Consider the following 15,842-nt stretch of genomic DNA (forward strand, 5'->3'; position numbering starts at 1 on the left):
CTTTCAGCAAAAAAAAAAAATCAGCTTAGGCGGTTTTAGCTGTTTCAAAATACAGCATCTCGGTTAGTGGCAGGTATTAAGCTGCAGGATGCTATGACCCCAATATTGAGATCCCTACATTGGCTGCCAGTGGCCTCTGGGATTCGACTTAAGCTTATTTTCTTAGTCATTCAAAATATGGGCCCATAATACCTGGCATTGCATCTTAAATATTATACCCCTGTTCATGCTCTTCGTTCTTCTCAACTTTCTCTTCTTCAGGTACCACGAAAAATTAAGTTAGTGGACACAGATAAGAAAACATTTTCTTGTATAGATCCAACATTGTGGAATTCTCTTCCTCTTGAACTTAAAGGCTTTAAAGGTTGTTGCCATATTCCGCAAAATTTGTAAAGCCTGGCTATTTATGGTGCCCTTCGATTATATAAGCAGAAATGCCCTGTGCACGGAAAATAACATGGCACCGGGAGCTCACCCGGCTCCCAGCGCTGCACACTTACAGGGATTGAGGGGGCATTGGGCCTGGGCGCCCTCCTTCTGCGCATGGAGCCTGTTGGCGGGGAATGTGTCAGCGCGCGTGACAGCAGCCCATGCAATGATGTCAGCGGTGTTTAAAGCAGTGGCAGGACATACGGTGCCATCATTCTGTTCTCTCTGGGCACCCATCCTGATACTTCACTTCATTTTTAATGTCAATGAGGAGAGCGATCATGCCAGGTCATGCTTAGATAGTGACAAATGTTAGTCAGGCATTGTTTGCTTAATTAAAAAAAAAAAAAAAAGGTAAAAGAAGGGAATTTGTCTGTTACATGTAACAGACCGGTAGTGTTGATGGTTAGTTAGCCAACAAATATTTGCCAGCTATCAGATTGCTGATGTGTTTGATTATAATTGTTCATATCTATTTTCGACTTTCGCCGTAGTGGGACATTGGAGAGCGGGATATCAGAGCTCGGGTGGTGGTGAACCTGCAGATTGGGAGATAAAGACTTTCATTGATGGTATACCCCCCGCTCTGCCAGTGTCTGAATTACTGATTGGGCATGGTGAGCCTGGGGACAGGGCCCCCTTGCTTGGAAGCACAGCAGGGGCTGGATACATGGTACTGTCTTGTTTGATGAAAAAGCAGATAGCAGAAAGGGCTATATGGTTTGTGGTGAGTTGATTGGGGCTCGGGTACATTTTGGTAATAATCAGTGTAAGATTAATAAAGCTATAGCTTTTATACCCATATGAAAAGTTTCTTTTATTTTTAATTTTGGCCAGTGTGTTTGCTGGGAGTGGGGAATCAGGAGACGACCCGGCTGGCATGTTACGATAACCTTATTCGCTGTATTTAGCCAGGACAGTATCAGTAATTGGGGGACTATATGTTTAAGATTTAGAATTAGTTGCTGACATTACCTTGTTATTCAAGTCTATTTATTTTATCCTATTTTATTTAGTCATTTTTACCTTATTATTTGTATTTTTGGTTGTATGCTTATATTTTTAAGATTTTACACTGCTTTGAGCTTTTAGGATGGGTTGCTATATAAATGTACACAGTAAAAAAATAATTAAATGATTTATTTTAGAAGGCCAAGACAATGAAAACCTTTAAAAAAGTTGTGCACAGTACTGTATGCTCATGAGAATGGGCATCATGCCTTGTCTAAAATATTTTTGCTAGGCAATCCTTTTTGTTATCTGATTTTCCTAAAGATGATTTACTATAGGACGAATTTCGAAAACAGATGGAAGGTGTGCATTGCCTGTAAGCACTACAGATTGCTGCCTCATACCTGTTCACAAATGGCTCCAGTCATCGTCACAGGGAAAGGCCGAACATTGCCTCTACCTAAACTTTCTCTTTTTCTTTGGTTGCTGAAGAGTTTTAATTCTCTTTTCTCTTCCTCATCCAATGAATTACAATATCGGACCTGTAACACATGAAGAGAAGTTTTATAGAGGGAGTTAGTAGGTCTTTCATCTTTACCTCAGAATATATTTTTGAATCATATATTTTGATTTCTGTGCAAGTTGGTACCAGAGAACAAAATAGCAAAAAAGTGTCATCTTTAGGTTCAGTTTTTACAGGTGTGCATGCAGCGGAAAAATGTGTCTAGCATTTGCAATAGGATCATAGATCGAGAGCATACGGCAAAATCTCACTAGGCAAAAATAAACTTCTCTGAAAGGTCTTGCGGAAAAAAGAAAATCTGGAGGCTTTCCATGCGAAAGTGATACAACAAAGCAAAAACCAGGCATGCTTATGGATGGCTTACAGAAGGGATGTTCAAACCATCCTTAGGGACCCCCCCCCCAAGCCAGTTGGTTTCAGGATACCCCCATGAATATGCAAGAGATGTATTTGCATGCACTACCTCCTATGTATGCAAATATTTCTCATGCATATTCATTAGGGATATCCTGAAAACCCGACTGGCTGGGAAGGAAATGCCCAAGGACTGGTTTGAGCACCCTTGGTTTACAGACTACATTTTCATACACCAAACATGTCAAAAGTTTTGATTTCTAAATGCAGCAGCAGGTATAAGTGTACTTGGTGTTTTTTGCTTCTATGAGGCCAATTTACTAACCCGTGCAAAACTGCGCACACTAAGCCTGATTTTGAAAAGCATATGCTCACTTAAAATTGGGTTTTACATGTATAAATGCACTTTACCTATGTAAGTGGGCTTTTGAAAATTGCTACATTATATGCCATTGAATTGTCCATACATATTCATGATAAGTGCACTTTACACACATAAATGGCTTTTTAAATGTATATGATAGTATGTTACATTTATACATGTATCTCCTTTTAAAATTATTGCCACTATTTGCAAAACACATGCTATTTTTCTACTGTAACTTATATGCAAATAATCCCCTGAGAAAAATTGGACATGTAGTTTTGCTATGGAAAATGTCACAAAAATAAATAAAGTTTGAGGGTTATTTTTTTTTTTTGCAAGATCTGGTTTGAAAAGCAAATTTTATGTGTAGTCAACTATGCACTAATCGTTAATGAGCAGCTTTTCATAATTTTGCATCACACTCATTCTATTAATTTAAATAAAATTTCTCATGCATAAAACTATTCACAATTTGTGAAGGCAGAAAATTTCACAAAGTCCGCTTTGCATGCTAAAATGGCAAAAAAGTGTATGCTTTAGCAAATAATGTGCACTATTTGCCGGCTTTGGGGTAGATTTTTAAAAACGGCGCGTTCGCGTACTTTTGTTCGCGCTCCAAGCACAAACAAAAGTATGCTGGATTTTAGTAGATACGCGCGTATCTGCTAAAATCCAGGATCGGCGCGCGCAAGGCTGCCGATTTTGGGCAGCCGGCGCGTGCCGAGCCGCGCAGCCTGCCTCCGTTCCCTCCGAGGCCGCTCCGAAATCGGAGCAGCCTCGGAGGGAACTCTCTTTCGCCCTCCCCTCACCTTCCCCTCCCTTCCTCTACCTAACCCACCCCCCGGCCCTATCTAAACCCCCCCCCTACCTTTGTCCGGGGATTTACGCCTCCTGGAGGGAGAAGTAAATCCCCGCGCGCCAGCGGGCTGCTGGCGCGCCGAGACGCAACCCGGGGGCGGTTCAGGAGGGCGCGGCCACACCCCCGGACCGCCCCGAGCCGAAACCACGCCCCCGGGCCCGCCCCCGAAACGATGCGTCCCGCCCCCAAAACGCTGCGTTGATCGGCCCTGCCCCGACACGCCCCCGACACGCCCCCGACAAAAAACCCCGGGACTTACGCGAGTCCCGGGGCTCTGCGTGCACTGGCAGGCCTATGGAAAATAGGCGCGCCGGCGCGCAAGGCCCTGCTCGCGTAAATCCGGGCGGATTTACATGAGCAGGGCTTTTAAAATCCGCCCCAGTGTGCATAAAAAACTCTTCTGCAAAGATTTCCACAATTAGTACACTGGACTCTTTATTAGAGATGTTAATCTGAACCAGAATCGGTTCTGGTTTCGGATTCGTGGCCCATCGAGAAATTATTTTTCCCGCGGTAAAATCGTTGGGTTTTTTTTTTTTTTTTTTATCGGCTGTGCCGAGCCGATAACCCCAAAACACAGCTCGACCCTTTAAAATTAGTTCTTTAGTATCCCCCCAACCTCCGGACCCCTCCAACCCTACCCCAAAATTTTTAAGTACCTGGTAGTCCAGTGGGGGTCCCGGGAGCGTTCTCCCACTCTCGGGCCATCGGTTGCCAGTAAACAAAATGGCGCCGATGGCCCTTTGCCCTTAGCATGTGACAGGGTATCCATGTCATTGGCCGGCCCCTGTCACATGGTAGGAGCACTGGACAAGAGAGCGGGAAGGGACCCCCCACTGGACCATCAGATACTTAAAACTTTTGGGGGGGGGTTTGGAGGCGTCCGGATACTAAAGAACTAATTTTAAAGGGTCGTGCTGTGTTTTTGGGTTACTTTTAAGTGCCCTTTCTTCCCCCCCCCATAACGATAAGAGAACCCACAAAATTAATCATGGGGTTTCCTATCGCTATCGGGGACCCCCCGATATCTGATGAGATTGAAAATATCGTCCGATATTTTCAATCGTCAGATAAACGATTCACATCCCTACTCTTTATATGTTATTTAAAATAGGCACATAAGCCAGGCATTCAATTACCAACTCTATACCTATAATTAGCAAATTGCAATAGCTAGGGCTTCTAGATAAACCTTTACAGACCAAGGACACCAGTTAGGATGAAATAGGGACAGTAACTTTCAAAGGGGTGTGCAAGCGCACATTGACATGTTTGCATTGGTGTGCGCCCAGGAATGAGGCAATTTATAAAATACATGTGTATGTTATAAAATAGCCTAAGCGTGCATATGTGTGTGCTCTATTTTGCAACTAGGTGCGCCCAGCCACACACATCCGGGTATGAGCAGTACAGGTGGGGGAATTTTCTATCAGGCACATGAACTTGACATAACAAGTTTTACCGGTTCGCCCAGTCTAGAGCTAGGTCCTCGAAACCCCTCTGGTTCTTCAGCTTGCATGCCCCCCAGTCATCCCAGACCCCTTAAACCACTCAGGGATGCCAGCTTTTTTTTTATTTTTACACCTCCTCCATCGCAGAAGTAAAGTTAAGCGGCACTGGACCTGGGCGTGCGCCCAGGCACATAAGTATTTATGCAAGTACTTGCATGCACACTTCTCTTAGCCTTGCCCCACCCAAACCATGCCCCTTTTTCATTCCAAGTGATATTCATGCATGGAGAGATGTGCACGCATGTAGGTGGCTTTTAAAATAAGGTGGCAACGCGCATGTCCTACATGCACGCACATCTCCTGATTTTGGTGCGCTCCCAGCTTTTAAAATTCACCTTTATGGCTCCATTAACTCCTGGCATTCGCAGGCTAAACATTCAATTAGTCATGTGCCCAAGCATTTAATTCTGCTAAAAATATAGCCCTGATACACGTGTTCTCATAACAGATTTTTGGGTGGATTCAGAGTGCAACTCTTGCTGGAGGCCACACAGACAATGGTTTCTAAAATACTTGTAGTGAAAGGACAATTTAATGAGTTCAGATTAACAATATCATTTCTTTGTGTATTGCTGTATTTCTGCTAATCTCCTAAAGAGTGCATAGTGCAAAATATTATGCACAAGCACTGTGACATTACACTATGCAGGCAATATTTAAAAAAGGCTCATTCCCTACATTAGGTCCCTAAATGTAGGAGGATTTTCACTTGCAACAAGGACCCTAAATTTTATGCTAAAAATTCACCTAAATTTAGGTACCTAAAACATAGGCTCCTACATTTAGGCCTTCAATTTATTTGTCTAGAACTAGGATCCTTAGTTGGGTGCCTAGTGCTGGAAATCAGTGCTAAATCCCTAACTTTTCCCTGTCCTAATTACGCCTCTTTGCAGTCCACTTTTCAGACACCTAGATTAGGAGAAACAATGTCCCTAAATGCTGGTGTTCAGCTCTAGTCACTTTTCAAAAGTGCTAATTTAGGTGTATATTTAACTCCTGAAGCTAGACAACTATTCTTCAAAAACTGAGCCCATCTCATGTCCTGGTGCGTCCTATTCTGTCTGTGGTGATCAAGGTGTGCAGTAAACCAGTCATATCTGAGCAAGCATGTCATGTGCCTCTTTTTTAACCAGGTGACAGACAACTCAATTCATTTGCTTGGACACTCCATACTAACCTACAAAACATTAGCTAACCCCTTAAGAAAGGCTGCCCTCAGGTATGTAGTATGGGTGTTTAGTAAGAGACAATTGGCTTGACTTTGCAATGCAGTTTTCTATGGCTGCAAAATGCAAATGCAAGAAAACATTTTATAAATTAAGCCCAATGGAGCAATTTTCAAAAGAGGCCACAAAAGAAGATTTTAAAAAAGCTTATTTACCAGGGGTAAATGTTGTCTGAAAACAGCCCACCCTGTTCATGGGTAAAAGTACATGCAGAGATAAATATGAATACTTTTGCCCAGTGGGAGGGAATAGGTGGGATAAGAGGCGGGGTTAGGTTGAGGGGGGCAACAGCATGCATGATTTTGCATGCTCAAAACTATTGCACATGGGTTTTTTTGTGGATACCTTGTCCCACAAAAACAAAGTACAAATCTCTGCAGGTACTTTTCCCAGGGCAATTTTCAAAGGGAAAATGCATGCGTGCTTTCTCTTTGAGAACTGGTGCTAAGTCCATAGGGAAAAGTACCTGCAGACTTTGCAAATACCCTCATAGTTTTGAAAATTGCCCCCAATGTTTATTAAGTGGGTTCCTTTTCTTGTAAAAACTCCTGACCTATTTTCAAAGAGGTTTCACACATTCTGTCAACCATGGAGACACTATTTGGAAAATATAGCTGGAGATGTACCAAAATCTCTGCAGCAAAAGTGAAAAAAGTGCAGTACCTGCTGAATTTTACAAAACAGAAAGTTATTTTACGCATCCTTGGAAACATATTGGCATTAAACCACTGATTTATCATTATACTACACTTTATTATCTTAATATTTGTCTTATTTGAATATTTATTTGTATTGTCGATTTTCGGGCAAATTTTAAATTGGCCACGTGCATAAAAAATGGGGGATACGCATGTGGTTGGGCCTCGCATGCACTGCGTGCATTTTCAAAGGGGCCCAGCCATACGCGTAACCCCTGTTACGCGCCGAAGTGCCGGGCCCGAAGAAAGGGGCGGTCGGTACAGCGGCCATTTGCCGCTGTGCTGGGGAAGTGCGTGCCGGCAGTCGGCCAGCACCTGCAAATTGCTTCTGTTCCAACGGAGCAGTAAGAAACGAAACAAAAAAACCCCAAAAGGTTAGGAGACAGCATTTAGGGGGTGGGAAGGAGAGGAGACGGGAAGAGGGAGGAAGTATGGGTAGGGGGTAGGGAAGTATCCTCCCAGTTTGCTCCTTAATTGAAGCGGACTGGGAGGGAACTTGGGGAGGCCTGATTGCATTGCCGCACGTAATCTTATAAAATAGCCCCCCCCCGTTTGTGCCGCCCACACGTGCGCGTGGATTATAAAATCCCACCTGCATGGGCATGCGGCCATGGGATTTTATAACATGCGCACGCATGTTATAAAATCGGCGCGGCCGTGTCTGCGCGCCGGGAAGCGTGCGCATATGGACGCACACATGCGACTTTTAAAATCTACCCCTTTATGTATTTATTATGAATGTTGTATTGTAAGTAGCCTAGAGTTTGTCACCAGGTGACTAATAAATAAATACAAGTTGTCAGCATTTGCACTGAACCCTGTGGGAAGAGGTGAGTTTTCTAAACTATGTTGCTAGATGAGCCCTCTGCTTACCTAGGTAAAGTTCTGATTGAGAACTATAGTACTTCAGCACGAGCACATCAGTGTTAAATTTTCTTCAGTGCAACAGTCATCCAAACATTCTTAGGAAAATATTCCACAGTACGCTTACAGCCAGTAGCAAACACAAATTATAGTTTGTCAAAAGGTAATGCCTAAAGTCACTTGACACTCTTGAAGGTGAATTTTAAAACCGGATGTGGGCCAAAATCGGGAGATAAGTGCGCTTTTAGGGGCAGATTTTAAAAGCCCTGCGCGCCTATGTCGCATAGGCCGCCGGCATGCGCAAAGCCCCGGGACTCGTGTAAGTTCTGGGGCTTTGCTTGGGGGCATGTCGGGGGCGGCACGGCATTCGGGGGGCAGGGCCAGGGGCGTGGTGCCAGCCCGGGAGCATTCCGGGGGCGTGGCCGAGGCCTCCGAAACATCCCCTGGGCCGGGGAACAGCGCGCCGGCAGCTGGCCGGCGCGCCCAAGTTACACCTGCCTCAGGCAGGCGTAACTTTCTGAACAAAGGTAGGGGAGGATATAGTTAGGGATGGGGGTATGTTAGGTAGGGGAAGGGAGGGGAAGGTGGGGGGGGGGCCTGAAAAAAAGTTCCCTCCGAGGCTGCTCCGATTTTGGAGCGGCCTTAGAGGGAACAGAGGCAGGCTGCTTGGCTCGGCGTGCACAGGTTGCACAATTGTTCACCCCCCCCTTTACTCACCAAGCCTGCATTTTATAACATGCGTGCGGCAGCGCACGCATGCTATAAAATCGGGCGTAGATTTGCTCACTCCGGGTTGCGCGAACAAATCTACACCCGCGCATAACTTTAAAAATCTACCCCTTAGCATATGTGCATGTCCACCCAATACTAAGATGAATTTTAAAGCCCAGCGTTTAAAAGTTACCATCTCTATAAGCTGCCCACTTATGTGCATAAATACCAATGTGCGACTATCTTGCATCGGTAAAGAAAGGAGCGGAATGTGCATTCCGGGGGATTGGGGCCCTAAGAGATATGGGTCACCCAGGTCCAATTCAACACAAAGTTACTTTTGCTATGGACGAGGAGTAAGTCTGCATAAAACTATTTCCAGTCATCTATTAAGTGCTTGAGGGGTTTGGGGTAACTGCGGGGAGTGCAGGCTAAAGAACCAGGGGGGGGGGGGGGCAGGGTCTGGAGGACCTAGCTATAGACTGGGCAAACTGGTGGACCTGCATGGCTCAAAGCCGACTTTGCGCTGCTGTGCGTTTACAAGCGTTTACCAGAAGAATCATTAAACAAAAAAGGAGCAATATCAAACACTCTTTAAATGACTTTCTACTACTTACCTCATTGTCATGAGGTGGAAGCTGGTGTAGAAGTTGTTTTATTCTAGATTTTTCTCCTGGGCTGTTCACATAGGGCACCTTGTCATCTGGGAGGCAGCTATAATACTGGTGAACCTAAACAACAAACCAAAGCTATATGTATCCACATCTTATTTCCATGCTCACTTAGTACGAATACCTGCAGAAGATGAACACCGGTAATTCAGGCAGAGTAAAAATGCAATTTCTTTTTGACAGGTAAGCATGTGTTTTATACTTTGAGAGCGTAATTTTGTAACAGCCCATGTAGGGCTAAAGTTTGCGTGTAGAAAGTACTGGTAGATGTTAGCCTGAATTTACAGAACAGGCTTACATGATTTAAGTCCGCTTTGAAAATTAGCCGTTTCGCAGGTACAGGTGCTGGAGTTCTTAGGGAGCAGATGTAAACGTGTATGTGTACATTTAAGCATCTACTTTCAGACATTGAATGTATGCACATAGAGGGGTAGATTTTAAAAGAAGCGCGCGCGGCCTACATGTGCTCATGCTACTTGGCGCATGCACATGTACACCCGATTTTATAACAATTATAAAGTCCTGGGTCGGCGCGCAAGGGGGTGCACAATTGTGCATCTTGCGCACGCTGAGCCATGCTGCCTTCTCCTGTTCCCTCCCAGGCTGCTCCAAAATCGGAGCAGCCTGAGAGGGAACTTCCCTTCCCCCTAGCCTGACCTTCCCACCCCTTCCCCTAACCTTCCCCCCCCAGCCTACTCTAACCCCCCCCGACCTTTATTTTAACTTTTGTGCCTGCCCCCGGGCAGGCACAAGTTGTGCACACTATCCGACTGCCAGCTCGTGATCCCCGGCACAGCGGCCAATATGGCCGCTGTGCCGGGAGCCTGACCCCGCCCCCAGACCACCCCGCCCCACCTCTTTAGTAAAGCCCCAGGACTTATACGCGTCCCGGGGCTTTACGCGCATCGCCGGGCCTTGAAATAGGCCCGGCGCGCGTAACCTTTTGAAAATATGGCCCACATGGTTTCCCCAGCCCCATTCTGCCCTCCAGGATGACTCTTTGCAGTGTGTGTAAAAGTACAAGCAGGATCCCAGATAATTTTCAGAAGGCGATTTACACACACAAAATCAGGCTTTATGCGTGCAACTGCTTTTGAGAATTCAGCCCTGGATGCTCAGACCCTTTTCCAATGCCAGTTTTAGTAAGAAGAGCTGATGTATTAACTTAGGTGGTTGAGCCTTTCAGGTTGATTGTCACCTTTTTCCTCCTTGGTCTCCAGCATACTTCTCTCGGCTCAGAAGATATGTCAACAACTGCCTATCAACAGGTGTTGCCGCTGCTCCCTGGTTCTCAACAATTTGTCTCTGCCTCCACCTATAATAACAGACCCTGTAGCTGTTCTGTAACAATCTGCAAAAACTGTTTAAATTAAATTAATATTAAATTAAAACAGATTAAATCTGTTTAAAGTTTTTTTGTGACAATTTTAAATTTAAAGAGCATCAGGCTTAATTTACCCAAGTAGCAAATGTCATAAGAGCAGATATTCAGAAAAAACATTTGTCACAGCCTAAAATAAAGATAATTGTACTCACAGAGAAGGTTCTTTCACAGGTGTTCAACTGATGCCCTTCACACCACCCACAAACCTGCCTAATATTGATTTACTTTAAGAAAACATTATATATGCCTTTTCTTTGCCTCTGGCACACATCACATGTAAGTATATTTACTCATGCTCCAATCTGACACCTACCCAGTCCTGAGCACTGCAACAGACAGCTGTATAACCCTCTCCATTTCTTGAAATGAGTGTTTTTTGACCCTTGTCAAAAAAAATGCTTGTGGAAAAATAGCAAAGGTAGTTGAAACAAACCCTTTTCTTTAAGTCTATCAGATAAGAAAATAATAACCACCTCGCCTTATTTTTAGATAGGTGCTAAATTTTCCCCTATGAAAGCCACTTTTAAAAGGTCAGTTCACTGAGGTTTTAACAACCACTGTCATACTCTAATAGCTAGAACCTCATCACACATCTGCCTTATTCTAACCTAGCCATAGGTTTTCCTTAACTATCACGTCTTTATTCTCTCCCTCTCTCACACACACACACTTATTCAGTCACACCTCACATACTCCAATGTATTTCACAACATTTTTACATGTATGCAAATGGTTTTACACATGTCCTCTTCTCATCATCTTAAACACACAGCACACAGACATGTGACTATATAGTTCTAGGACCGTACAAATATCAAAAGATGCACACAGGGCTGTCTTGTCCATTGGCTTATAGAATTCTTCCTCCATGTTGTGCAATGCTGTTCATAAATGAGCAAGGGCAATGCTAACCGTGCAATGATGCTGAAAACGTATCTACTTCTAATCTTTTTCCAATACAATTATGTCAAGTTTCCATAACTTCTATAGAACAGCCTCTGTATGGATACAGAAGTGTTTTCTATTTTAACTTTAATTACCCATTTTTCTTATTGATTATTATAGAGTTGGTGCTTTGAAATGTTTTGGAAGCCATTCAAATGAGATAACGGGGCGACTGACATGTAGTTAAGCATTTTTGGCTTCTTTCCCTTAGTTTAAGATGCCATTGCAGGTGGTGCCTGCTTACTTTAGCCTATCTCAGATGTTGAAGACATTATGCATATCAGGCAAGGAATAATGAGGATCATGCATATTGTAATGAAGTTGATAATGTATTATTCAAATTCAGGTAGGGCAGCCATAGATTGGTCAAAAAAGACTACGTTATTTAGAAATTGTAATTCTTTTGTCTATCATACAAAAAAAAATATCATATTTATATATTCACATACATGTTAATAATAGCTGTCTATCTCTATCTGGGCTGCACCACACTAGCTATGTCTAGGACAAAAGGATACTTTATTGTTCCTGATGGAACACACAACTGCTTCTCTGGGACTATAGAGGGTATTTATTTGAAATGTATAAAATAAGCAACAGTGCACTGCTGTTATCAACGGCACTTAAGCAGCCTGATAAATTTGTTCCATTGTGCTTTTAAATAACAAAAACGTTTATTTTGAAAAACTGCTGCAGATCTGCTGGGAAGATGGTAGTTGACCATTTACTAGGCTGTATTTATCCTCACTCTCCACTCACATCTTACGGGAGAAAAAGCAAAGGAAAGAAGGCCTGGGGTGTGGGGGGGCACTACTGAAACATCACAGTTAGTGGTTATTACAGTCTACAGAGATCAAGTGCTGTTTCTGAATACTTTCCCCTGCTTACGCATGGCTTATGCACATAGATGTAAGGAGATTGTTTTGCTACCAGAGAAACGCTCTTGAAATTATAGAGTCCCATGCTGTTTAACGAAATGGAACTCTAGGATTGTGAATTTGATGGCAAAACCCCCGTGGTCCATGCCTTCTTTTCTATGACTATATAGAAAGGACCAGCCAAAGCAGACGATCTGGTTATGGTAGTGCCAGTCAGACACCTGTGAAATCTGTCATCCGTGCAGCCACACACAGCCTATGGGATGTGTTCACCAGTTCAGAGGGCTGTGGTGGTCATGGGTCTCTCTGGATGCCACACTCAGTTTCTGATCTTGTACTACGTCAGTGCCGTGGTCTGTACCTTATCGATTTCCACACATTTTGGTAATTTAATTTAAACATTTATGAAGAGCTCTTCCAGATTAAAAAAATAGCTCAAAGCGATGTACAATAAATTAAAGGCTAACTTATGGCCATGACGTTCTTGGCAGGATACGTCAGCAGTCTGCCATTCCCTTCTGGAATCCACAGAATCCAGACTTCCCAAGTGGTCTACTATCCAATCAAATTTCTCCCAGTCAAATTTCTCCCCATACAGCTCTACCAAATACTTTAATTACAAATACATTTGCCCTATTTTACCACAATATTTTCCTGATTTGGATCTTTCTTAAAATAAGTGTTGCTGTTTCACTGACATTACAATGACCACCTTGTAAAGCACAAATCTTCTTACTATACCCTATCCAGTACATTCAGAAGCATCTCTCAAAATCATGACTCTCCACAATACTTTTCCAATAATCCAGTCATGCATGCTGCTCATCTGATCCATGAAGTATTTTATTATCAGCAAGACCATATTTAAGAAATGGTAGCAAATTTTAAAATGTTGCTATATTTTTAAGGTATTAAAAATAAAAATGCAGAAAATTTTTTTAAGGAGATGATTTATATGGTTCCATTCCCAAACGCTCTAATTGTTAAGAATTCCAGTACTCCTAGGACAAAACATCCTTTACCTGAAACTTCTAAAGTGATAGAAAAGAATATATTCCTATTAAAATGTAACCTTTAGGTCTATGTAGTCTATGCTTAAAAAGGTGAATTTTAAATGAACTGCGTGCTTATAAATGAACACATGTGTGCACAAGTAGTGCATATTCGCATAAATGCTGTTTTATAAATCTGAAACATACACGTGCAAGTAATGCTGTGCGAATAAATTTGCTCGTATAAAAAAGGGGCGGGCTAGAGGCAGACTGGGGTATTTCAGGGCAGGGCCAAAATTTACGAGATCAAGAGGCTATTTTATATCCTGCAAATGCGACATGCTTAGGGCTGCTACCTGAACATATTTACATCTGCTAATTATCCGGGGGTAAATATTCGGTGGCTGAGCTGCTAGTTTAGTTAGATGGATACACATATCCGGCTAACTTAACTGGGTTATCCAGCAGTGCAGCCGGGCCACTGAAAATTTGGGCAACGTTCTCTCCACCTAGCTTGATGGACACTCTACCTGGGCAACAACAAGCTAGGTGGAGAGAATGTAGCCCAAATCTCTTCTTGGAGTGAGTTTCCTCACTCCGACGGCCAGAAAATCTTCACTAGAGACCACTGTTCTTTCCGTACGTCTCATGTGGAATGCGAAAGTGGCCCCCAACCCCCGAAGCTCATACCTAATCCCCACCTCGAGTTACTAGGTGGCCCTCCCATAGGGATACAAATACTTGTGTAGGGCATAGGCATTATAGGAAGTCTCTCTCTCTCTCTCTCTCTCTCTCTCTCTCTCTCTCTCTCTCTCTCTCTCTCTCTCTCTAAAGAGAAGGGCCTCTATGAAGAGGAGAGTAAACAATTGGATTAGCTATTCCCTCCCATATAGTAATGTGTGGCCTTTTTAACCAACTGTTTTGCTGCGTCTTTAAACCGCTAATTTACCGCCTACCCTGACCCTGGCGTTAGAGGGATGTGACAGCAATAGGCAGGCTCCGGTCAAATAAGTGGGTGGGTTGGAGCAAGCGAGTAACATGGTGTGGCCTGGTTCTCCTATGCTCGGGCATCGGGGATTGCCAGTCCTCTCTCTCCCCCTCCCGAAGCAAGGCGCAGGGCGAAAATCGACTCGACATGTTATTAAAGCAAATAGAAATTGTAACAAAAGTAAACTTACTGCATGCTTCCAGCAGCCCCAGTCCTCTCTCCCCTCCTCTCGAGGCGCCCACCACGGCTTCCAGCAGCCCCGCCGGTGAAGGTGCATGAACGCACGTCCAATTTGGGCGCTCAAGCAGCGAAGGCGCATGAGCGCACGCCGTGACCTGAGCGCCCGGATGGATGAACCTGAGCGCCTGGATGGATGAAACATCCACTTCCTGGTACCTGTCATTTCAAATGTCATTTGAAATGACAGGTACCAGTGCACCCAGGATACTGTACAGGCGCTGTATAGCGCTCTATACAGTAAAATGGATTGCGCTTCATGGACGCGCTTTGGACGCGGCTTGCATTTGCATGCCATTTAAATACTGTATCGAGCGGTATGTGATCTGAACTGTGCGCGCGGCAAACGAGGGGGCGCCCGTCACTGCCGCACTTTTTCTTACGCGCCCTTACTGTATCGGCCTGTAAGAAAGTAATTTATCATTTTGCTTTAGGGCCTTAATGCTAACTATGCAAGTGGGAGGAGTTTGGGTGGAGTAAATGGTAATCAGAAGCTCCTAACGTCAAATGCAATACAGTAACGCATAGCAACGCAGGAAATAACTGGTTTTCTCATTGATGCTGGTTCAGTCTGCTGGAGAGAAACAGCAAGATAGAGAGAGAGACTGAGACTCCATAGAGGCTTATTTATACCACTTTAAGAGAGGCACGTTTTGGGGGGCAGTTTGATGTGCACAGTCAGAGGTACAAATAGCACAGTTGACATCAGTGAAGATTTTCTGTCATTTGAAGTAATGAAAGGTCAAAGAAGAATTGATTTGTACAATGTACTCTCTACCTAACTTGAGAGTTTTACTGTGCACGTCAAACTGCCCCCCCAAAAAAAAACTTACCCCATCCCAAGTTACTAGTGCCCCCTCTTATAGTGGTATAAATAGTTAACTTATACGTGAGCCTCTACAGAGTCTCTCTCTCTCCCTCTCCAGCAGCCTGCACCAGTATTTGTGATGCAGAAAATACCAATGAGGTAGCTGGAAAATTAGCTTAACTATGCCCCCTTTTTTTTTTTATCGCGGGCACTATTTCCATGATATTTATAACAATTTGATAAATCTAGGTCTAAATTTGGCATTACTGTTTATGGACTGAATCCTCTCTCAGGATTTGGATTTGCCTGAGGTGGAGGACTGACAGCAATCGGTGGTGTAACCGAAGATGCAGTCATTTCAACTAAGGGGAACTTAATGGGAGCCACAGGGGGTAAGAAGGATCACTGAGAGATACCATTGGAGCATGGTCCATACTACCATCTGC

The 15,842-nt window shown here is 43.8% G+C and overlaps 1 protein-coding gene across 3 annotated transcripts in view; it reads right to left on the reverse strand.

Moving 5' to 3' along the window:
- Positions 1-15,842, reverse strand: part of PRICKLE2 (prickle planar cell polarity protein 2) — a 219,755-nt gene that overhangs the window by 76,155 nt on the left and 127,758 nt on the right. For all 3 annotated transcript variants that reach the window (XM_029601027.1, XM_029601028.1, XM_029601026.1), the window contains 2 exons: positions 9,111-9,224; positions 1,785-1,922 (listed from right to left, as the gene is read on the reverse strand). In XM_029601027.1, the coding sequence (XP_029456887.1) occupies positions 1,785-1,922; positions 9,111-9,224 (252 nt within the window). The remainder of the gene's footprint in view (positions 1-1,784; positions 1,923-9,110; positions 9,225-15,842) is intronic.

This window comes from Rhinatrema bivittatum, chromosome 4 (assembly GCF_901001135.1).
Source record: "Rhinatrema bivittatum chromosome 4, aRhiBiv1.1, whole genome shotgun sequence".
NCBI lineage: Eukaryota > Metazoa > Chordata > Amphibia > Gymnophiona > Rhinatrematidae > Rhinatrema > Rhinatrema bivittatum.